The sequence below is a fragment of the Schistocerca gregaria genome, chromosome 2 (assembly GCF_023897955.1).
Source record: "Schistocerca gregaria isolate iqSchGreg1 chromosome 2, iqSchGreg1.2, whole genome shotgun sequence".
NCBI lineage: Eukaryota > Metazoa > Arthropoda > Insecta > Orthoptera > Acrididae > Schistocerca > Schistocerca gregaria.
Window position 1 is genome coordinate 545,114,977 of NC_064921.1, and position 25,740 is coordinate 545,140,716.

The 25,740-nt window shown below is 43.5% G+C and overlaps 1 protein-coding gene across 4 annotated transcripts in view; it reads right to left on the bottom strand.

Annotated features, from left to right (window-relative positions):
- Positions 1–25,740, bottom strand: part of LOC126331691 (toll-like receptor 2 type-2) — a 170,454-nt gene that overhangs the window by 54,945 nt on the left and 89,769 nt on the right. For all 4 annotated transcript variants that reach the window (XM_049996515.1, XM_049996514.1, XM_049996517.1 and 1 more), the window contains exon 3: positions 12,898–13,134. In XM_049996515.1, coding sequence (XP_049852472.1) covers positions 12,898–13,134 — 237 coding nt within the window. The remainder of the gene's footprint in view (positions 1–12,897; positions 13,135–25,740) is intronic.

Consider the following 25,740-nt stretch of genomic DNA (forward strand, 5'->3'; position numbering starts at 1 on the left):
AAACAACAGTTGATATATGTTGAATAGTGGCAACATAGCTATAAAAACAATAAGATGATTGAAAGAATAGTATTGTTAAGAATCATTACACGATTAATTACACTACATTTTCTTGGTGCAAGTACATCGAAATTTTGAAATGTACCTGAAACTTACATATTTCATATAAATTGAGGGAATCACAGATTGCTATAGACATTACAGTGGTTGTAACGACTGAATGCCTCATAGCAATTTTATTTCTTGAGAAGCAATAGCAGCTGGTTCAATGTTGTGTTTCCAGATTGCATGAAACGTTGATCTTTTCACATTCAAGAGAAGCAGCTGGTGACAACTGTCGTAAAAATAAATAGCATTTATATGCATTCTTAAATTTAGTTTTTGTTATCCTTTATCGCTGGTGACCACGCATTAGTAATAGCTCGCAACAGTTGTGAGTGAAACCCGGCTGACTCTGTAGTAATTTTTACATGCACCGCTATAACCATGCAAAATTATGCATATAAATTAATAAATTGTGTCTAACAATAAATAAAACGGGGAAAAGCCTTTTCAGTTGTAAAAATACTGTTAAAAACGTTCCCTTTTCTTGCTTTTTGAGCAGCGAAGACCTTCAACAGTTTTTCTGTGTTAAGTGAACGTACACCCTTTCTTTCCTCTCCTACGAGGGTTGTGCGTAAAATAAGGTTTCCAGTATTTTTCATAATAAAGAACATGTTTATTGGCATTGAATAATACATCTATGGAAAGCTTAGACTTTTACCTATTTCTTGACTTAATGGCCTTTAAGATCAATCGTATATGCTTGTTGTGTACCATCTCCTGTATGCCTGCATCGTACCACTCTCCCTCCATACCATGAAGGTAGCGTAAATCCTCTTCTCTCAGCTTTTCTCTGGTTGTGCAATGCATTCCACCCTGGCGTTTCATCAACTCAGAAAGGAGATAGAAATACTTGGGGCTGCTTATGGGCTGCAGGGCGGATGTGTGAAAGTATCCCATCCAAATTTGTTGATGAGATTGGCTGTGATGCAATGTGTGCACGAGCGTTATCCTGATGTAACCACATTCTCTTCATAGGCATGCCTCTCCTGTTGGATCGGGACGTGAATGTTTTCCAACCTTTCACAGTGGCACTCCGCAGTGATTGTTCTACCGGTAGGCAGGATCTCGTGCAACAATAACCATTTCCTGTCACAAAACACGCTCGTCATCACTTTGCTGGCAGACAGCGTTTGTTTAAACTTCCGTGGCTTCGGAGACGCTGGATGTTTCCACTGGCAGAATTGTTGTTTCGTTTCCAGGTTTGTGTAGTGGAGCCAGGTCTTGTCCTCAGTGACAACAGAATCCAAGAATTCCTCGCCATCAGTTGCATAAGCCCAAAGAAATTCGCAGGCCATTTCCACACATTTCCGTTTGTGGTCTTCCGTAAGCATTCTCGGGACCCACCGCCCACAAACCTTGAAATATACTAAATGGTTTGTGACAATTTTGTCAATGTTGGTCTTGCTGACATCAGGGATCATCTCGCAGAGCTCCCGAACCATCACCCTTCGATCTTTCAGCATTGCTTCGCAATCGTTTCATCCAAAACCTATGGCCGTCCAGAACGTTGTTCATTATGGACGTCTGTATGTACGTCTCTGAATTCTCTGTACCATTTCCGCACACGTTTACGCTCATACACGTTTCTCCATAAACTTCATCCAGTTGGGAATAAATGTGCATTGGCGAAGTCTTTTTTGCACGCAAAAAACAAATCACAGCCTGTAATGCGCACCTGGCATGAGACGTCAGTGGACGCTCCGTCTCTAAGGCCGCCAAGCCAAGATTGATCGTCGCAGACAACTCGCCGGGGCGGGAAATAGATGCGGCGTAACAGCGTTCCTCACGAATGCAGGTTCTTGGGGATCTTATTTTATGGACAACACTCGTATTATGGGAAGACTTCTTAGCTATTCGTTGCTCACTGAAGATCTGAGATAGTTTCTAGTGATCTTCAACTTGGAAAAGCTACGTTCCACAGAAGCGACAACACTGGCATGCTCAAAAATATTCTTAACGCAGTAGTTACACTTGGGAAAACGTCTTCAACGTTCATTTCAAAGATGTAGCCTACTGAAATATTTCTAAATATGTGTTCACAGTTTCTGGAAGCATAGGGTATAACAATTACAATTCGTATGCAAGACCCTTGCCAGGTTCTTAGTGTCAAAATAACACTAAAGTCACAGCAGTTACTAAGCTGCTGAAACCTTTCTTTCAAAGACATAATAACGAAGTCTGCCACAACATAGAAGTAGGTTACCCTTAAGCGGCTCTCTTCCCGTGGAATGGGTTCATCCTTATTTTCGTAAGAAAACTGCCTTTTAATAGTTGCAATGAAAAATAAATGTCTCTATGATTTTGCGTTTGCTGCATATTACATAATATATTGCTGTGTATGAAATTTGGCTAACATGTCGAATTTTTCTTTAGACTTGGGTAGAGCTACCGATCTGTCACCAATCTCGAGAAAACTGATCTGACGTAGCTCACTCATTTGCGATCGCGTCACGTCGTTGATAAAACCAGACTGAAATACCCACAACATTCCTCATCTTTCATTAATGGTTTGAAATATCCAAATGAGATTTTGGCAATTGATAATAAGCAAAGAGAATAGTATTTTGCCTTGTGTTTATTATACAAAACTTCATTATCTATCGTATTATTCCACTGATTTCAGACTTTTTAATGAAATAATTTAATTTTTAAGGGCAATCGATAGTTGGTGAAATGAGAAATGCTATGGCTTTGGGAACAACATAATTGAAGACATTACGTGTTTATTTTGTACCAGGATGTGCTTTTTCAGAAGCTACTGGCCTTACTTTTCCTCCATTCCTCACTTAATAAACTTAATAAACCACTGTTTCAGAATGCTCTCGCATTTGTGTCAGCACAACATGTTTGTTGTGCTGACACACAACATTTTGACGTTTTGTAAATTCTGCTGTGTTTTGGCAAAAGAAACAAATTTTAACGTGGCAACAAGAGAAATTTGTAGGTTTTACTCAAAATTTGCCACTCACGACACTTCTGTTGCAAATGGTTAACAAGCCAAGCGAAAATAAATCGTTGTATTTCCAGCAGAATTTTTTATATGTACTACGTAAAGCAGAGGTGACAGATGTGGTGCTGCAGAAGAATGCTGAAGATTATATGGGCAGATCACATAACTAATGAGGAGGTATTGAATAGAATGGGGAGAAGAGGAGTTTGTGGCACAACTTGACTAGGAGAAGGGATCGGTTGGTAGGACATGTTCTGAGGCATCGAGGGATCACCAATTTATTATTGGAGGGCAATGTGGAGGGTAAAAATCGTAGAGGGAGACCAAAAGATAAATACACTAAGCAGATTCAGAAGGATGTAGGATGCAGTAAGTACTGGGAGATGAAGAAGCTTGCACAGGTTAGAGTAGCATGGAGAGCTGCATCAAACCAGTCTCAGGACTGAAGACTACAACAAGAACAACAGCAAGGTGCTGCTTAAAGGAATGCCATTTTTGTTCCTCCAGAATCTTTTGTACCGAAGACCTCGATATACCCAGGTCCTCTGCAGTTTTTCTTTGACCTAATTACGACGAGAAATAGGTTTTATTGGGCGAGATCTGATGAAATTCATAATATTAATAATAATGACCTTAATAGTATTATTATTATTACTATTTGAGGTGCAAATAATGCCACAACCTAAATGCAACAGCACGATAACAGGTTCGTTATTTTTTAAATTTAAGCTATGCCTACCGTGTGTGGGATGTGCTCCATAATACTCAATAACGTTCCGGGCACGAGCGGGTGTATCGCGGATTTGTTTTTTCACGACAATCTGTACCTGGAAAGCTCCCTCGGTTCTTAAACGCATCTCTGTTCGTTTAACAACATGCGCAGAAGGTAGATGTTACGTTGGAAAACATTTTGAATACAGCCTTTGGTCAGGCCGCGGTAGTCTCGCGGTTCTAGGCGCTCAGTCCGGAGCCGCGCGGCTGCTACGATCGCAGGTTCGAATCCTGCCTCGGGCATGGATGTGTGTGATGTCCTTAGGTTAGTTAGGTTTAAGTACTTCTACGTTCTAGGGGACTGATGACCACATATGTTAAGTCCCATAGTGCTCAGAGCCATTTGAACAGCCTTTGGGTCTCGGCTGCATTGCGGTGTACCTCCCCATAGACCAGTATCATATCGGTGTCTTCACTGGAGTACATTGTAGTTGTTACCTGTATGACTTTAAGACATGACTCGAACTACAAACAGTCGACCATGCGACATTATCAGAGCAGAATCAGGAGGAAAACGCACGCAGACGGCGGCACAGCTCGTGGACGTTCACTTGTAGGTGCACTTCCCCTTTGGATAGCAGCAACGATGCAACCCTTTTGGCACCAACGTATGCGGGAAGCATAGAACTACAGAGGACGGCTTGCTTGTGTCACCTGGTACAGACAAGCAAATGATTACAATTTCGGAGAAATTGGGTTATTTACTCAAGAGAAAGAGATTCACAAATTGCACAGGTCAGTAATGTGTTGCTTTACCTCTGGCCCATATGTAAGCAGTTCTTTGGTTTGGCATTGATTGACAGAGTTCTCGAATGTCCTCCTGACGGATACTGTGCCAAATTCTATCCGATTGGCGTCTAAGCTCGTCAAATTCCCGAGCTGGTTGGAGGGACCCCATAATTCTCCAAGCGTTCTCATTGGGGGGGGGGGGGGGGGGAGGAGGGGGGGTGAAGAGTGAGATCTGGCGACCTAGCTGGCCTAGGTAGGGTTTGGCATTCACGAAGAAATCAGTTACTTCAGACGTACGCAGGTGGTAGTTACCTTGCTGAAATGTAAGCCCAGGGTGGCTTGCCATGAAGGGCAACAGAATGGGTTATACAGTAGATTATCGTCGACGTACTGCTGTACTGTAATGGTGCTGTGGATGATAACCAAAGAGGTTCTGCTATGAAATGAAATGGCAACCCAGACCATTACACCTGGCCCGCCATATGGTGGGTGACAGGTGTTACCAGGAACGTCTTCGGCCTGGAAATTCGTTGACTGGAGTAGCACTGTCTTCAGTGATGAATCCTGCTTCAAACTGAGTCCTGATGATCCGCCAGAGCCTCTGTTCCCTCTTCTGCTGTTGAACCTCGCCAATGGGCCATTGCTATTCCTCTCCAGTCTCCTGCCTCTGTGGCGGATAATTATTTAGTAATATATATAAACCTCCCCACAGAGGTGTACAGCCAGCTCACAAGCTCGGCTCGTCCGACGTGCAAAATGTGAGTATTCTTGTGTTCAGTGTTTAAAGTGTGAAGTCAATATGTTCGATAACTCAGTGCAGAGGCTTAGGGTGAGTGGTTTCTCTTCCATGTCACTTGAAGATAAGCTCCGTATCATGGACCTTGAGATACCGACGTAAAAGAAAAATAAAAATACAAGTAAAAAAAAAGTAAGAATTTTCAAACAGGTCATTTGTGGGAAAGTTGATTGGATAATTAGTTATGATATCACAAACAAATTGTACTTTTTTCCCTGTTTGTTGTTTGCAAAAGAAAAAATGGAGTGTGAAATGACTTTGACGCTAATAGGCATTGATGATCTCGGTCATTTATCGTAGAAGATAAAGAAACATGGGTGGTCTAAATCATATATGACTGAACAGCTAGAGCAGGGTCTTTTAGAGAAACACAATAGTTGACAATGATACACTATCTCCTTGACCTTCTCAGGCAACGAACCACCTTCAAAGACCAAGATGAAGGCCCTGATATCCACTCAATTGTCTTTTGGTCCCCAATGGACACAATGGACAAAATGCACACCTTATCACTGCGAATTAGCGTGAACTCGTCATCAGTCTGTAAAAGGAGATCTCAGTGGAAAATGATACCCTGTACCATATTCAGACTTTCATGGAGGTAGTTGTTACAGGTATACGACTCAGGTTGTCACAGACGAGCAACATTCATGACTGAATGGGGGAGGCTATTTTAAGCAGAACAGAGCCACTTTTCATTTCTGAAATCGCTGCCTCTTCCCCAAATCTGTTCTCGAGACGTTCTATGAAGGACAAAGGCTTTTTAAACAAAAAGGAATGCCTGTCCGTCCTAGAAGAAACTAAGTGTGGGAGGAGTATTTCTCGCCTTCTCCTTAAGCCCTACGTTCCTCTCATGGTGTAGCCAGGGAAGGGAACATCTTGGGGTCGTGCCTCCCCACATTTTAATCTGCCTTTGACTTGGCCTAGAAGAGACTACTGGGGCTGGGTGGCCACCAATTAAAGGAAGTTTGATTGACTTCATGTGCCAATCTTTCACTATGGTACCATCCACTCCAAACAGGGGCTCTCTCTATGGACCCCATCCAGCCACAGTAATGGGTACCTGGCCAGTAAACCATTGCCTGGAGGCCCCATGCCCCAGCCATGATGGGCACATACTCCATGGCTTGCATGGGGAGTTTCCAACAGAGGCACCAACAGTGCAATCCCTATAGGGTTGTGGTGGGGCTACCACCATGCAGGTGTATGACGTCCTCCCCCCCCCCCCCCCCCCCCCCCCCCCCCCCACACACACACATGAGGCGACCATCCCTGCCTCATCAGCACGTCTGCAAAATTTAGAGAAGAAGTAGCAAATCCAACGGAAAGGTAGAGAGGAAACAAAAAAAATGACAAGAAGGTAGACTTGCAGTACGGAACAGGAAGCAGCAAGGTCTGAACCCCGCAGTGGCCAAACACATACTTAAAAAAGAGATATGAGCTCTTCTGGGGCAATCCGTTAATGAGAACACTCTCTGCATATTGGCGTTGCGACCAGGAAGAGAGAAAACAAAAAATCTCACGGAGTTCACATTCCGCTTCAGGTTCACGTCGACCTCTTTTCATTGACGGAAATTATCTGGTGCATTCATCTTCAGTTGGTGTTTTCCGCTTTTTTGTTGCCATGGCCTTAAAAATGTTAAATACACTAGGTGAACCTGACCACTTTAAGAATATCAGACTGCATGTAATGGATTCCTAGCGTATTCTTCTTCTTACAACATAAAACGTTGAACAAGATTCTTTCCAGTACTCTAGTTGAAAAGGAATTGGTGACACCAGAAGAACATAGAGAGAGACGATAATTTTGATAGTTTACTTACTTCTCGCTAAGATAAAATGTAATCGAAAACTTTTGAGACTCGACCATTGAAATTAATCGAAGTTTACAGAAATCGGGTGGGTGTTTAAATTGTATTTCCTTGATATCTATATGAAGAGATTACTTTTTAAAAAGCGGGAGTTTTACTCAGCTGGACAGGTCTTTTCTACAGTACTCAAATTCGAGACAGTCCTGATTTTCCAAGACCTATGGCAAACCTATCCGCATGTAAACTGACTTACGCAAGTAGTGGTGGAGGAATGCACTTGTAAGTAATTCAGGCCTGTGGAAATCCGGCTTTACACAAATAAAACATGTTTATAAATTAATGTATAAATTAAGAGATGAGTTATCGCAAATCTTTTTTGCAACCTTTCACCTAGTGCCCACGGAGTTTGCAAAACATGCGCGTTACTCACATGGCAAAAGTCTTTATTCAAATGGTTCAGATGGCTCTGAGCACTATGAGACTTAACATCTTAGGTCCTCAGTCCCCCAAAACGTAGAACTACTTAAACCTAACTAACCTAAGGACATCACACACATCCATGCCCGAGGCAGGTCGCGTGGTTCCAGACTGAAGCGCCTAGAACCGCTCGGCCACACCGGCCGGCAGTCTTTATTAATGACCAATTTAAGTAAATTAAATATTACTATTAAAACACTGAATACTATAAAATCACTAAGGCAGGAAATAGAAAATGGATGTTACTACAACGTATTACTGTGGAGTACTATGTATTGCGGCTTAATTTCTTTTTTTACTCCAAAATTACGAATTTGTTGCTTATAGCTTTAAAACTATTTAGTTAACTGAAGTATAGGGCTCACATTTTATAGTATAAACAAGCATATTTCACTTACCAACTCGTTTGAGTTTTTAGCATCTCAGGGTCTCAAACAAATATATCAGCGTGAATGGCAGTTATTAATATTGTTGTAAGTTGCGAAGTTTTTGGGCGTATAAAAGTATTCTAAACGGCGATGGGCTCGTTTTGACGCACTCAATTTGGCAGTTTCGGTGTCGTTTCTTGATAGTGTGACGCTAAACATCCAGGATACGTCATTTCAGTGAGCGTTTTCGCCAAGACACTCCTTTCGTTCCGTGCGCGCGGATGCGACGTGTCTTGGTGGCAGGGAAATCTATCGCGTGTTCGGTCTCTCGTGCCTTGCCGTTTACCTAATACTCATGAGCCGTGATCTGTTCCTTGGGCTAGACTATCACCACCGCGGGCGCTTAAAACGAACGCTCCTGTGTGCGTCCTCAGCATTTGTTATGTTAGCGTGAATACTGATGCTTGTTTGGCACAATTCCGACGTTTGCTTGAAGTTTGTATGTTTCTGATGTATGTCTGTTTGTATCGATGGTATGTGAACGTTTATTGTTAAGAGATTGCAGAGGGGAGCAATAGGATTCATGGAGGAGGTTCACTGACCATGAAATCATTATGTGTTGGTGAGGATGGATAGATTTGATTAAGATGTGGGCGGATATGACGTCTGAGAAGGCCTACCGCAGGAAAGAAACGCCATGGGGAATATTAGCAGAAATTTGTAAGGTCAAGGTACGGCTTCTGATTTCGGTGTCTGTAGATTCCCAGTAAGCATTCCACTTGTAGAGGGAGAGTTCTTGGAAGTGCCTGAAGTATACGATACAATATTTATCTCGTCGCCAGAGGCTATTGCTGGTTCTAGTTCTAGATATCGTGTTTCCCGGTAGAGGGCAACGTCATATCCAACTAGAAGGGAGAGTGCCATCCACAAAGACTGCTGGATGAAAACAACATGCTGGGTGAAAACAACGTCGCATTTCCAGCGACTGTGACAGTTAGTCAGACAACAGTCTTTTTGGATTATAGCAACAACGCCTGAAATTGTCACCATTCACTGTGAACATCATATGCTGTTTCCATGTACCGCGCCAATGCTGTATATGGCTGACTTTCGGCCGTCTAGTACCTGTGCACGGAACCAACATTGTGAGTGTTCCTCCAGGTTGCTTAGTAAAACCTTTTTTTTAAATTCTTTATTCAGTCATTATTATTACACAAATTAACCTACTACCTAAATACATTAGTAGGTCCTATTTTTAACTATTACAATTTACAATCTGCAGCTTTACTTTCTAACACTACAGGTTAATACTATAATACCTTCACCACTATGGGGATTATTCTACTATTATTTACTACGCATGGTGTTTTGATTATTGGATTGAAAATTTCTGCTACTGTTAGACTTGGATACTACTTTTAACAGGTTACTATAACTACTCTACGTGCAGCGTCACAGGTGTGCCAGAAAATACAAACCTAATTTTCCTCGCCTTTTCCACTGAGCTAATCCCAGTGGGAGTGCCCCTGCACTGGGCTGGCCTATGACTTGGTCGCTGCAGTTCTATACTAATCTTATTATCCTAATTCTGAACCTATAACTAATCCATATCTACTGTCATAATCGGTGCGTTGTCAAGTCCGGTGATGATGTACTAACTAACCCCCCCCCCCCCCCAACCTAATTCTAAAACATGGCGGGTTCCAGCCGTGAGGCGGCTGGCCAAGTCCATGTCCTGGCGGAACAGGGAAGGTGTATGGAGTCTAAGTCTGGTGTTTTTTCATTGGTTGTTTCTCAGGTACTCTTTGAGGACTTTGCCTGAGATTGCATCTGCTAGGTTATTCAGGACGTTAAAAGTGTCTTCTTGCCTGAGCAAGTGGTGCTTGTCGTTGTTTGGTAGTTGTTCCCTAAATTACGTTCCTGTATGTTTGGAAGTAACTCATGTGTTCTTCGCCCTGCCTCATCGTTATTCCAAAGATCCTGCCACAATTCAGTCCCCCTTCTTTTAATACTTGGTTTATCTGCTACATATACCCCCATGATTTCTTCAATTTTTTCTCTTCTGCCCTTCTTTATCCAATACCAAGTGGCCTGTTCCCTTATTTTTATGTCCAATGGACATAACTCCATTAGTACTAAAAGTGCCCCTCCCGGAGTTGTTCTATATGCGCCTACTGAACGTAGGAGCATATTCCGCTGCACTCTTCTTACGGCCATGTGTGCCCAGACCGCTGACCCGTAACCTACTATGGATGTAATAATGCTGTTGTGATACAATTTGATTAGATCAGGTGGGAGACGGAATCTTTTGTGTCCAATTCCGATTAAATTGTTTAGTACTGTTAGTGATCTCTGTGTTACCGTGTCAATATGTGATGCATAGTTCCACATCTCGTCGACGATTACACCAACGTATCGGGCCTCTCGGCGCCTGAAAACCGACAAGCCGTTTATTCTAACTGTTGGATTTCTTAGTAGTTGGCCTTTGAGTAGGTGGACTTGTTAGGTGCGATGGCCATTTTTGTTTTGTGACACCATGTGGTCCATATTGCTATCGCTCTCTCTACCTCTGGCTCTAAATCTTCGCGGCTACGGCCTCTGACCAGCAGGAGGAGGTCGTCTGCGTAGGCTATGACCTCTAGCACATCTTCACTGCTCTTTAGTTCGTCTAAGAGTGGCTCCATATTTATGGCCCAAAAGAGTGGCCCCAGGATGGAGCCCTGAGGACACCCCTTGGTAATTTTCTTGCTGACTTTGCCGCTAGGGGCCGATAGCCAGACCTCCCTTTCTTCACAATAGTTCCTCAGACAACCATACAGCGGCCCTCGGCACTCCTTCTCGTGCAGGCAGGATGATGTCCATCATGATGCCGACAATGCACTTGTGTGGGGCAGAGTCACAGACATCCGCAGCCAGGGCGATTGCGTCAGACGCCGATCGCCTCGACTGAAAACCGAATTGTCTATCACTCATCCCGCACAGGACTCGGTGTGCAGCCAGTCTGTCTGCTAGCAACCTCTCAAAAAGCTTGTCCAACAGGTCCAGTAAACAGCTGGGTCTGTACCCTTTTGCTCCTAGTCATCATTAGTCATCGCACCACTTGGATGTTTGTTCCTCTGTCCCTACATCTACAAGGAATGATGTACCATGCGCAGTAATATAACACAGCGTAAGAACAATGGTCGTAAACATATACCAACTGACAGACGGGAGAGTGTCAAGATATGTCAACGGCACGAGTTGCCGCTCTCAATGAACGCAGGTCAATCTCGACCAGCTTCTTTGCGAACACTGCGAAGTGGGATGAATGAAATAGACATTTGCAGTTGGGTACCTTGTAAAAGACCATTGTTCACAACAGAATATAAAGTCTTCAACGCACCAAACCCACCAGAAACTGACCGTAGGCGCATAGTGTGGTCTAAGGAGCCGGGAGGTTGCCTCTTCAAGTGATACAAGACGATGAGTACTCGCCGGCTGTTGTGACCGAGCGGTTCTAGGCAGTTCAGTCTGTAACCGCGCGACCGCTACGGCCGCAGGTTCGAATCCTGCCTCGGGCATGAATGTGTATGATGTCCTTAGGTTAGTTAGGTTTAAATAGTTCTAAGTTCTAGGGGACTGATGACCTCAGATGTTAAGTCCTATAGTGCTCAGAGCCATTTTTGACGAGTACGCCGACGGCCCAATGAGACGTTTAGTCCGCTGCCTGGGGAGAACGTAGTTCATGCCAAAGGTGATACTGAGATGTTTGGGGAATGTTCTTCATGTCATGATGTGGGGCCACTCAGACACTTTCGAGATAAAGCCCAAACATAGCATGGGCAAAACATTGTCTTAAAAGGACTATTCTAGGGTATAGGTTAGGCCGCGATTTTCTCGACGTGCGAGCCCCCTATCGCTCGAAAACTGGACTAATCTCCCTCGAGAACAACGTACAGATGTCTCGCAACCTGTCTCTTGATTGGTGCTCTCTTCTGTTGTCAATTTTAAGAATTATTTCGAAAGAAATATTAGTGAATGCAAAAGCTGAAGTCGCGAATGGCTGAGCCGATATGTGATCGCATTAACGGAGCATTAGGTTTACTTTGAAAGTTCAAGAGAGAGAAATTGCTCAATATCTCACATCATACTTTTTTCTTGGAAGGATAATTATATTTTTCGTCACAATTATTTTAAAATTTGGAATATATCAAAGAAATAGAAACAGGCTAAATCCTCGTGTAGTATGTATGACTCTTGAAGATACATCAATTACACATGTGCCAGTTACGCTTTAGATAATAGCATAAATGGTCAGTTACCATGGTCTGATATTCTTCTAAGTGGCTGGTCTCCAATGTGTTATGGTTACAGTGAATATGAACCAGGATTTTTATTTCAACATTGTTGACGACCAAGTGTCGCCCTTTCTTCTATTTGTTATGATGAAAATACTGTGGACACTCCCATCTTGCAAGATGATAATAGTTATGTTCACAAGGCTGTACGTACATGTTCGTGGTTTGATGAACACTTAGGCATCCAGTCGCGCCTCGGCTGGTCCGCTATATCATGAAATCTTAATCCTACAGAACATGTCTGGTGCTGTCTGGAACAGCAGGTGGTATGTAGCTAACAATATGGCAGTAATTAGGTAGCTCACTGGATATGACGTATCTGCAGAAACTTGTGGATTCTCTTCCGTGCCAAATAGTGGCTGTCATCAAGGCTAGGTGTGACGTTACACGGTACGCTAATTTTTTGTCCTGTGTGCTGCAGTCTTACCCTTTCCGACCAGACATCAATTGCACACAGGAATTCTCCAGCTAGATATACAGACAGTAGTAGACTACGCCCTTTTATAAAGAACAGAAAGATGGAAAAGGGAAACTCTTGAGGCAGTCTACGAACCTTTGCTGGTACCAGCATGTGGCATTGACGGTCGTCGCCACGGCTGACGTCGTTAGCGGGTAGGTTGCGGAGGCGCGGAACTCCTTCACAGGGTACAGCAGGTAGACACCGAAGCTGTCGAGGTGCGGTCTCTGTCGACTCCAGTCAACGGCGGAGTTGTTCTCCACTTTGCTCACCTCGATGGCTGATAGCGACCAGCACACGTCCCGCTCGCCGCCGATGCTGCTTTCTGCGAAACTGTGGCAAAAAGCAGAGCTCAGACTACACCATCAATTTTATGCACACATGGTAATCTATACATATCATCATCTAGTATGACCTTTACTGATCAGAAACAAGGCAAGATATAGCCTCTTTCGTTACCCTAAAGCTTACTCCGTCTAGGACACGGTCCAACTTTTCTGAATTTGACAAATTATTTAACTTTGTGGCGGATGCCGTTGCCGACGCAACAGGCATCAAGGTGAGTGGAATGAAGTAGATTGCATATCTGTCCGTGTAAACTTCGCTCTGTATGTTTCTGTATTTTAACTGTTTGCTCTAAGGAGGAATTTTGGGTACTAGGCCAGCTTTTACCTAAACGAATGTGGCAAACCGCCTAAAAAATGGCATAGATTTGACCCGGGTCTAACTTACCTCTGTGTTTTACAAACTAGTGCAATGTGGCTTATGCTATACGAGCAGGTGAAGGAAGACAAATTAACATAGCAAAAAGGCTGTTAGAAGTTATTTGTACAGCCACTGTTTGCAATCAACTAACGTTAATCTTATATGAACTCTGAGTGGGAGTCAAATGAAAACCTTAAAAGTGTAATTAAAAATCGACATTTCGCGCCACAGTTCTGTAAGTTGACAGTACTGTTATCAATGATGTAAGAAATGCCCTACAGGCGGCGGTATACTATAAACAGGAGAAACACGGTCACAGTACCAGTTCAAAATGGCTGTCCCCCTTGCGACATGGACCAAGAAGGAACAGCGTCCTGCCTTGTGTTTTCTGAACAGTGAATATACTAAGCCTATTGAAATCCATTGGTAAATGAAGATCGCCGGCCGCGGTGGTCTCGCGGTTCCAGGCGCGCAGTCCGGAACCGTGCGACTGCTACGGTCGCAGGTTCGAATCCTGCCTCGGGCATGGATGTATGTGATGTCCTTAGGTTAGTTAGGTTTAAGTAATTCTAAGTTCTAGGGGACTAATGACCACAGCAGTTGAGTCCCATAGTACTCAGAGCCATTTAAACCATTTGTAAATGAAGATCCAATTGGGTGATCAATGATTATCATTGCAGCATACAGCAAGTATACGAATGGAGTAGAAAATTCGGGAATGGCGTGACTTTTGTGGCAGACGCTCATCAGCTGGGAAAGGTACACTCCACTGTGATACCAGTCTACAGCAGCAGTTGAAGCCGCTATGATGGAAAATCGCTGGGTGGTGGTGGATAAAACTGCCGAAAATCTGGACATTAGCCATGGCTTCACACATAACATGATTCATGAAGCACTTAAGTTTCACAAAGTGCCTGCAAGAGGATGCTACAGCAGCTCACTCCAGAACATTCTACCACATCTGCCATACCCAGTAATCCTCGCACTGAGTGATTCCTAAGACCACTCACAGAGGCAATGAGAGAAAGAAATCTCATTCCGACGAAAAAGTGCATCAGGTGGTGCACGAGTGAGTGTGCACACAATCAAAAGATTTTTTCCCCCCCTAAGGAGTCTGTGCACTTTCTATGTACTGAAGGAAGTGTTTTGAACAACAGGGAGACTATGTCGAAAAATAATAAACTTATGTTCCACTTTTGTTCAATAAAAATAAGTACAAAATTTTAAGATTTTCATTTGACATCCTCTAGTACTTAAGTTAAAGCGGTAAAAAAATGAACCTGCTTTCGGGAAAAAAAAAGTTGATTTCGCAGCTGAGCTCTGTTTCTCATCTACTACGCTTGAAGTATATTTTACATGACTACATCCACGTACTGCTCCTCACGAAGTGCATCCTTAGTCGCTTTATTGGTCTTGTGTTATGCTGCGAGAAACCCAGCGAGCACGCACCTCTGAGCACCCCACCTCACGTACGAGTGTGTCAGTACTATGAACAGAGACGTCCAGTTGAGCAGCAAGGTGTTTGATTGCGATCCGTCGATCACCTCGAATGAGAGTGTCTGCACGTTGCAACAATGCACCAGTCACAGCTGTGTGCGGCCAGCCGGCACGCGGGAGTTGGACAGGTTTGTGCGACTTTGTTGCTATGATGAAAGATGCTTCGCCCAACAAGTCACTGTCCTTTTATTCACTACAGTGTCTCAGTAGACAATCTGCAAGCGCCTATGAATATCTTTGATGCTCCGGTTTTCCACCAAAAGAAACTCAATGACAGCTCTGTGCCTGGAACGCACCTCCGTTACAGAGACCATTTTGAAGGCTACGTATAGCGCTGCCACATATCGGAACTTCATGAAATTATAGGCGCCGAAGCGGGAATGTCCCACGATGCCCCACAACAAATTCCACATTTCTTCAACTGAAACAGGCCTCGAAAAAAATGCCCGACGTAAACATAGTGTTGAACTAACTGCAAATCAGTTATTGAAACTGGAAAAAAAACGCAGTATATACAGGCTGTACCAAAAATGTACAGCACAAATTGCAGGACGTTCCTCACACCCAGACAAAGAAATTATGTTACATGAACATGGTATAGAAACGTTTTGTTTTCATGTTACAACTCACTTTTTCCAACTCATTAACCATGGAAAACACACACGAACGGCAAGCAACAGCATACCAGTTGCAAACCTTTCCCTCAGGTGGCGTTCAGTGTGCCCTGGGCATTGACACATGCAGCAGCTGTCAATCGTAGTGAATCTCGGATGCGCTGGCGTATCCCTGGAGTATTGCCGTATGATTTCGAAGTCTTCCATAATACGGGCACGGAGAGTCTGAACAGCTTGTAGAACGTCTTGTATTGGGGTTCCATACACAAGAGCTTTCAAATGCCCCCATAAATAAAAGTCCAGTGGATTTAGGTCCGGAGAGCGTGGAGGCCAGTTAATTGGTCCTTCTCTATGCATCCATCCGTCACCGACTCTGTTATTTAGAAGCCGAATAATGGGGAACAGACACTCTAGGTGACGTCTGGTTACGTTGAGCACAGACAGTGTTTTGTTTTACATTTCTGTGTTGCCATGCGACGTTCGCCATTGCTTGTTACAGATAACATCAGCAGCTATTCTGGCGATCAGTACGACCGTTGTAAGCACACGGGCTACTGCGTAGAGTTGATCACAGACTTGGCTCGTGCAATGGAAATTTGCCAAAAAACGCAGAGATGGCACATGCCCTTTTCATGTATGGACTGGCTGACAGCGGTGGTGCTCACCCTCAGTGTTTGTACCAGGACAGATTTCCAGGACGAAGGAGCGCAAACAGGAAAACATTTGAAGCCAATGATCGTCGTCTTAGCATTTAATTCTGATATTCGTGACCGGGGGAGGCCTAGAAGGACGGGGACACTTCAGTGGGAGGTGACAATTCTTCTTGCAGTTGACGAAGACCCTAGAGTCAGTACAAGACACTGAATGTTGACAACATTACTCTCTGGCGAGTGTTACACTAGGAGCAGCTGCATCCCTACCAGACACTGTGAGTGTAGACACTATCAGCAGCTGATTTTCATGCACGGCTTAGGCGCCTTGTCACGGTTCGCACGGCTCTTCCTGTCGGAGATTCGAGTCCTCTGTTCCTCTCTCGGGCGTGGGTGTGTGTGTTGTCCTTAGCGTAAGTTAGATTAAGCAGTGTGTAAGCCTCGCGACCGATGACCTCAGCAGTTTGGTCCGACATGATCTTACCTCAAATTTAAAAAAAGTTATGCGAATGGTTTATTCAACAAAGTGTCAACCCTAATTTTAGTGCAACGGTGCCTGTTCACAGATGTAGCGTCGTTTCAACGAGATCAGATTGTAAATTTTCACAATCAGCATGTATGGGCAGACATCAATCCTCAAGCAACTGTTCAAGCAAGTCAGCAACAAAGATTTTTTGTCAATGTTTGGTCCGTCATTGTTCACGGCTGTTTGGTCGGGCCTCACTTTCTTCCACTCGGGCTCAAGAGACAAAGTTATCATAATTTCGTAGGGAATGTTCTGTTAGCAGATGTGACTTTAGCTGTTCGACAAAACATGTATGTCATGCTCAGTGGAGCCCCTCCTCATTTTAGTGTTAATGAGTTGGAGAAAATAAGTTCTAACATGAAATAATTCTTCGTCTACGTGTGAGGAATGTGTCCTACAATTTTTGTTACACCCTGTATATCAGGTTCTGCTTGCAAAAGACTTTTGTTGGAAAACTAAGTTTTAAACAACTTTATTAAGATTAAATTGATTGTTTTAAATAAAAAATGTAGACTATTCAATGCTGTTCAGATCTTTCAAATAGATACCGACACTATAGTAAATCAGTTGCAGGAATTATCGTCGCCTTGACCGGATTAAATTCCTTAAAGGTCTTTTTGGCAGTCGTTTCAGTGGATATGTGCTCTGAAAATGGTGTACATCCTTACAAATTAAGGCAATCGTTGACATGTGTTTGATACGTAAAGTAGATTCTAAAGAATCTCAAAGGGCATGCCACAGTTGCTACACCATGCAGACTTCCATTCCTCGTCCCCCTCCAGCCTTGTCTCAAATGACCTCGACTTTCGAGGAAGTATCATAGTCTAATCTTCCTCTAAACAATACCAAAAAATCTCCAAGCTCACCGCCCCTGCCAGACAGATGAATCACCGACAACAGTGTCACATACCCTCACTCCACGAGAGACTACTTACTTATACGTAATGGCCTGTTACATCGTATTTCCAATATGCCAAATTTTGTATCTATAATTATATTTCTACACCCATGTGCGGTAAAATAATAAAATCGCTACGGTATAAAATAAAGCAAAATAACATTATTACTACACTCCTGGAAATGGAAAAAAGAACACATTGACACCGGTGTGTCAGACCCACCATACTTGCTCCGGACACTGCGAGAGGGCTGTACAAGCAATGATCACACGCACGGCACAGCGGACACACCAGGAACCGCGGTGTTGGCCGTCGAATGGCGCTAGCTGCGCAGCATTTGTGCACCGCCGCCGTCAGTGTCAGCCAGTTTGCCGTGGCATACGGAGCTCCATCGCAGTCTTTAACACTGGTAGCATGCCGCGACAGCGTGGACGTGAACCGTATGTGCAGTTGACGGACTTTGAGCGAGGGCGTATAGTGGGCATGCGGGAGGCCGGGTGGACGTACCGCCGAATTGCTCAACACGTGGGGCGTGAGGTCTCCACAGTACATCGATGTTGTCGCCAGTGGTCGGCGGAAGGTGCACGTGCCCGTCGACCTGGGACCGGACCGCAGCGACACACGGATGCACGCCAAGACCTTAGGATCCTACGCAGTGCCGTAGGGGACCGCACCGCCACTTCCCAGCAAATTAGGGACACTGTTGCTCCTGGGGTATCGGCGAGGACCATTCGCAACCGTCTCCATGAAGCTGGGCTACGGTCCCGCACACCGTTAGGCCGTCTTCCGCTCACGCCCCAACATCGTGCAGCCCGCCTCCAGTGGTGTCGCGACAGGCGTGAATCGAGGGACGAATGGAGACGTGTCGTCTTCAGCGATGAGAGTCGCTTCTGCCTTGGTGCCAATGATGGTCGTATGCGTGTTTGGCGCCGTGCAGGTGAGCGCCACGATCATGACTGCATACGACCGAGGCACACAGGGCCAACACCCGACATCATGGTGTGGGGAGCGATCTCCTACACTGGCCGTACACCTCTGGTGATCGTCGAGGGGACACTGAATAGTGCACGGTACATCCAAACCGTCATCGAACCCATCGTTCTACCATTCCTAGACCGGCAAGGGAACTTGCTGTTCCAACAGGACAATGTATGTCCGCATGTATCCCGTGCCACCCAACGTGGTCTAGAAGGTGTAAGTCAACTACCCTGGCCAGCAATATCTCCGGATCTGCCCCCATTGAGCATGTTTGGGACTGGATGAAGCGTCGTCTCACGCGGTCTGCACGTCCAGCACGAACGCTGGTCCAACTGAGGCGCCAGGTGGAAATGGCATGGCAAGCCGTTCCACAGGACTACATCCAGCATCTCTACGATCGTCTCCATGGGAGAATAGCAGCCTGCATTCCTGCGAAAGGTGGATGTACACTGTACTAGTGCCGACATTGTGCATGCTCTGTTGCCTGTGTCTATGTGCCTGTGGTTCTGTCAGTGTGATCATGTGATGTATCTGACCCCAGGAATGTGTCAATAAAGTTTCCCCTTCCTGGGACAATGAATTCACGGTGTTCTTATTTCAATTTCCAGGAGTGTATATGGTTGTGTTTTATCATTTACATTCATTTTTCTGTCCTTTTTGTGTATCCTTGTGTTCTTCTGTGGCTACTAGATGGATATAGTACTGGTTTCCAATTAATAGGTCACAAGTATACATGTCACTACTTGTAATATATCCAAGAACATGTGCAGCCTGCAATAATGCAGGTTACGTGTGATGTAATGTATAAATGTAACATATCAAGTGGGAACCTGTACTGTGTCCATCTAGTAGACGAAAGAATGCTAAGATAAATAAAGGACAGAAAAATAAATGTAAGTGCTAAATCGCAATCACATATTTGTAGATAGATCATTTAAATGAACTGACAAGACTCACTACTGATCTCCTAACAAAACAAGTATAATTAAATAATTTTCTTTATATTATAGATCACTGATGGTGCCTAGCATCAATAGGTGGAACATCTTTCGCCGTATACAAATAAAAGATTCAGTCGCAATAAATGGAATTTTTATAACTATATGAAAAATACTATCACTATTACCGCTTCTGCTGCTAATAGTATGCAACTGTGTCTACTTATGGCTATGTCTACGATACCATTATTACTTCTACTAATTGAAAAATACTCACTTCGCTTGGTCTTTATTTTAATTTGTTTTCTGAGAACATTCCAGATCACTCGATGACATTCGAGAACATCTTAAAAATGAACGTTCAAAGAATCATAAAAATGTCAGTATTTCATGCTCAAAAATCTAATCACTTTTAATTGCTCCGCTCTAATTGAATTCTAAAAGTATACTGACACATGTGTCTCTCCATCGCCTATATATACCTTTCTGAGCTGGAATGTATACCCACCATAACAGGAAAAATAGAAAACATTCTCCAACATTGCGAAAAAATCTAGAACATTCTAAAACAGTCCCAAAACTTCTAACCCAATTACCTGCATTTCCAAGCAGAAACCTTTTCCATGGATGGTGAGTGGAGGGATACCATACCATGTATCCGCCTTGGGGCCTGCAGGGATGGATTGCGAAGTTACAGCAACAACTACATATACATTTCTTGTGTACTAGCTTAGCACCCGCTGCATTATTCACGTCTCCGTAGCGATTACAGCAAAAAGTAATGTATTAAAGAGCCCTTTCTTTTTCTATGCAATTCTGACAAAGCCGATTTGTCCTGGTGACTGTTAAATAGATTTCTTTGATTAGTTCATAAATTGCAACGCCTTCTTAACTTTTCACGCTAATTAAGGCCAGAAATCATGATCTTTTCCGGATGTACAACCGGCCAAAACGCTTTTCCGGTTGCTGGAATCGGAGGTGTTCTTCTCCGTTTAGGTTTAAAAATGTTGTAATATAACGATTTATTTTTTTAAATAATTTCAGCGTCTATTTCAGCCCCTTAGGGGGTGAATTTCCAAAAGAGTTGAAAGACGTATTTTTATATTTCGGACCGATGAACCTATTAATAATGTTGCTTATTAAATTGCTGTCCTGAACTCATATTTATAATGTCATTACAAGACCTATCTCACTCTGCGACCCAGAAGAATTTAAAAGAATGGGTAGATAATTTCAAAGAAGCACGAAAGTTTGAATGCCCACGTACAAATGTAAACTGATGATGAAATGTATTCGTTTGAAGATGTAAGTCTTTTCTTATTTAAATGAGCTTTTTCTCATTCTCCTAAGTGCAAAATGCCACATTATTTTAGAAAGATCAATATTTCGTGTTCTTTCATTTTCTACGTTGCTGAAATACATCCGCATCTTCATCTGTTCTCTGTGAATCACCGTAAACTATGTGATAGAGGCCATTATTTTCTGAACCGCACATGAAAGTCTGTTCCTCTTGCATTCGCGTTTGGAGCGTGGGAAGAATGAACACCTCTGCTCCTCTGTGCTAGCTGTAATTTCCGTAATTTTATCTGCGCAATATCTACGGGATATGCACGCAGGGGGCTGAAATATGAGTTTTGGAGTATTTCAGGTTCTTGAGAGATGTGCGGCGCATTGCTTAGAGTTAAGGAAGCTGAGATTTTTCACCATTTCTGTTACACTCTCACGCCATTCAAACTAACTTGTGACCGTTCGTTTCATGCTTCTCGTACTGACAGTGTTTCCAAACCGGATAACCATTGCTGATTCACTGTAGAACGTAAATATGATATAAAAAAAGTTTATCTTTGAAAATGGACCTTCAGCTTTTGTAACAGCCGTGGGTGTGTTAGATACATCAGGACATCTTTAAAAAAGAAATGTCACTGAGTACCCCAAGTTCTCATTTTTAATGTATTCGTCACGGGCGATAAGAAAACAGATTGTGCTGTTGCGTATGCGTCTGTAATGTAATTAATTCCTTAAAACCAGGTATTTAGTTGCGAGCAAGCATTGTCTACCATCGGATAAAAAAGTATCACTGTAAGATCAGTTTGAGGGCTCTGTCAGTCTCTCGTCCTCGCGAAGCTCGTAGAAGTACTTCACAACTATTTCAATACGTTTCTTAGCCAGTTTACAGTCAGTGATCCATTTTTCACAGATGTTGAAAGTTTCGTCAAGTCCTTTGTGTTACGTTCCTTTGATGCTACCTATTTCTCACGGCAGCCGAGTGATATGTTACTGCAGTCGGGAGGAAGCGATTCAAATCCCAGACCGTCCACCCAAACTAAGGCTTACCGTAATCCCCCCCGTCTCCCCACCAAATCGATCGAGGCATATAGCGGAATGGTTCCATGGTTCCTTTGAAAAGAATACGGCCGTCTCTTAAATCATATGCACCTGCAACGTCCATGCTATTAAACTACGAGGTGTGGTGGTATGTCAATGATGATGTGTTAATTCATTCTGGTAATTTGTACTGAATCTGAAAACAGCACTCGTAATATATTTTTGTATTTGTATCAAATCTGAAAAGGATAAAATAATTTTTTAAGATCTGTCGTTAAAGATTTTACTCTTACGAATTAAGTTTGTCAGAGTCTTAAGAACGTCAGTGAATCTCTAAGTGTATAAACAGTTTCTTATCTGTCAGCGTTCTGTGTTGCATCCGTTGTCTTCAGCGTTACCTTGGAATTACTCGCCGAACAAGTTTTTAAAACTTAAATGTTCTGACAAAAAAATTTGTAGATCTTCTCAAGGCTGTTTCTTAATTAGTCTATTAGCCTCTACAGCGCTTTTAAGGACTACATTTAAATTGTGAGTAGGTTGTTTATCGCACACAATTGTGCATGTCACTCATGACGGATGCTCCGTCATAGCCTTATAGCCGAAAGACTTGCGCATATCTAGTGCCTTTCTTTGTATAGCTTATTAACTGATGATCGAACCCTAACGCAGATTGATCGTTGGCCTGGGTAAATGAGGTAAATGATTCACATATCTTTACGTCTGAATGATTTCCAAAACAGCCTTTCATTGTGTTGAAAGCCATCTTTCCACTCATCCTTTCCTCCATTCTCATTATTCCTATTTTTTTGTTAATTCCAGAGGCACCTTATCCTCAGACCATTGCCCTAGTCGCCCCACCCTTACTATGCCGCACTGTTATTGTCTTAATTGTGAGGTCATTATTTTCCGCATATCCTCTTATGCGCGGTTCACACTGAGACGAATACGATATGCGGTAAGATGAGGGTCGCGACGCGATCTTTTTTTACCGGTACGACACTCGTATTCACACCGGGATGCGACTCGCCATACGACAAACGACAAGACAGTACGATTCACGTTTCCGTTCCAGTCGCAATCATGAGATCTTCTGAGAGGAGGTGTGGTGGCTTATCATTATTTGAAGCTCAAGAAACTGAAAAACCTGGGTGCCCCGTAAAGTGCTATAAATACCAAACATTGTTCAAATGGTTCAAATGGCTCTGAGCACTATGGGACTTAACGTCTGAGGTTATCAGTCCTCTATAACTTTGTTGTGGTCTTCACTACTGAGACTGGTTTGATGCACCTCTCCATGCTATTCTATCCTGTGCAAGGTTATTCATCTCCCAGTACCTACTGCAACCTACATCCTTCTGAATCTGTTTAGTGTATTCATCTCTTGGTCTCCCTCTAAGATTTCTACCCTCCACGCTACCCTCCAATACTAAATTGGTGATCCCTTGATGCCTCAGAATATGCCCTACCAACCGATCCCTTCTTCTAGTCAAGTTGTGCCACAAATGTCTTTCCTCTCCAGTTCTATTCAATACCTCCTTATTAGTTATGTCATCTACCCATCAAAACTTCAGCATTCTTCTGTAGCACCACATTTCGAAAGCTTCTATTCTCTTCTTGTCCAAACTATTTATCGTCCATGTTTCACTTCCATACATGGCTACACTCCATACAAATAGTTTCAGAAACGACTTCCTGACACTTAAATCTATACTCGAGGTTAACAAATTTCTCTTCTTCAGAAACGCTTTCCTTGCCATTGCCATTCTACATTTTATATCGTCTCTACTTCGACCATCATCAGTTATTTTGCTCCCCAAATAGCAAAAATAATTTTCTACTTTAAGCGTCTCATTTCCTAATCTAATTCCCGCAGCATCACCCGATTTAATTCGACTACATTCCATTATTCTCGTTTTGCTTTTGTTGAGGTTCATAGAACTACTTAAACCTAACTAATCTAAGGACATCACACACATCCATGGCCGAGGCAGGGTTCGAACCTGCGACCGTAGCAGTCGCGCGGTTCCGGACTAAAGCGCCTAGAACCGCTCGGCCACATCGGGCGGCCCAAACATTTCTCAGCTATGGTTTCTAGTGAGCTCTCCCAACATGAACACAAATTCCCCGAACACTACAGAATGAGTCCAGACAATTTCCACTTTCTGGAGTAACTTCCATCAGCTACTCTGACAAATCAGGACACAAATTTCTACTTGCTTCTTCTCCTGTTGAGAAGTTAACCATTACAAAAGGTAAGCTGGTGCAGATCACTCACCGTCGATGGTGTAGCAGTGGGTGGTGAACTCTGTGTAGGGGTAGACAAAGTATTTCAAGTGATGGAAGAAGCCCATGTGATCAGGAAAATCCCGATGGATCTTCCTCGTATTCGTCCACCTGCTCATTCAGAAGAAACAGGAGTTAGCTTTAATGCCTGTTACAAAGTTTCCCGAAATCAGGGGACGCAGATTGAAAAAAAAAAGTATAGTTAACACCATCAGATGACGACTCACAGTGGCTTTTCATTTTAGTAAGTTTTTTCATTTCTAGCTTCGGTCTGTGTCGGCAACATATAAGGTCTGTTGAAAAAATTCCGGAACATTCGTAATTTCGCGTCAGTGGTGTGCTGGAGCGAAATGCGGCTGGCGTCCCTGCAAACGCCTGTGTTTAACGTGTGACTGCCGGAAGTTACATTGTTGTATGTCTGTTCAGTAGTGTCTGTATTGATTAAAACGTTGTGCCGGGCTGTTTGCGAATTTCGAGGAGGCAGAGTTAGAGGAGCAACGCGTATGCATTAAATTTTGCTTGAAACTCAAGGAAATCTTTACAGAGCACACCAAATGATGCAGGAAGCCTACAGTGATGAGTGCTTAAGCCATACTCGATATTACGAATGGTTCACACGGTCTAAAAATGTCCGTACGGAAGTTAAAGACGACCCTCCTTCAGGAAACCCTTCGACGTTTACCGACGACGCTCGTATCAGGACCGTCAACAAAATTGTACGTGCCAATAGAAGATTGACTGTCCGAGAGATTGCAGAAGAATGTAAAATTTCAGTTGGATTACGGCATAAAATGCTGACGCTCCATCTTGGAATGCATCGTGGTGCCGCCAAGTTCGTCCCACGGCTCATGAGTCAAGACCAGAAAGACATTCGATTCGCTATCTGTGAAGAGCTTTTGGATCGCGCTGATGAGAACGAGATGTTCCTGAAGAGAATTATAACTGGTTATTAGACGAGGCTCTACGGTTATAATCTTGAGACCAAGGTTCAATCTTCACAATGGGTCGGGAAAGCTTGTTAAAGACCAAAAAAGCTAGTCAGCTCAGGTCAAATGGCAAAGCTATGCTGATGGTTTTCTTTGATTTCGAAGGATTAGTGACCGTACGGTTCTAGGCGCTAAGGTCTGGAACCGAGCGATCGGTACGGTCGCAGGTTCGAATCCTGCCTCGGGCATGGATGTGTGTGATGTCATTAGGTTAGTTAGGTTTAAGTAGTTCTAATTTCTAGGGGACTGATGACCTCAGAAGTTAAGTCGCATAGTGCTCAGAGCCATTTGAACCATTTTGAAGGATTAGTTCACTCATGAATTCGTGCCACAGGGATAAACTGTTAATCGATGGTACTAGGCCCTGCGAGAAAATGTAAGGAAGCGCCCTGAAATGTGGGGAGAGAGTTCAGGGCTCTTGCTTCCGATAACGCACATTTATCCCTGTTGGCGTGTGACTATTGCAGAAAAAAACGAGTCTCCAGACGTGGCCTGCGCGGACTTCTTCTTATTTTCAGAGTTGAAAAGCCCATTTAAG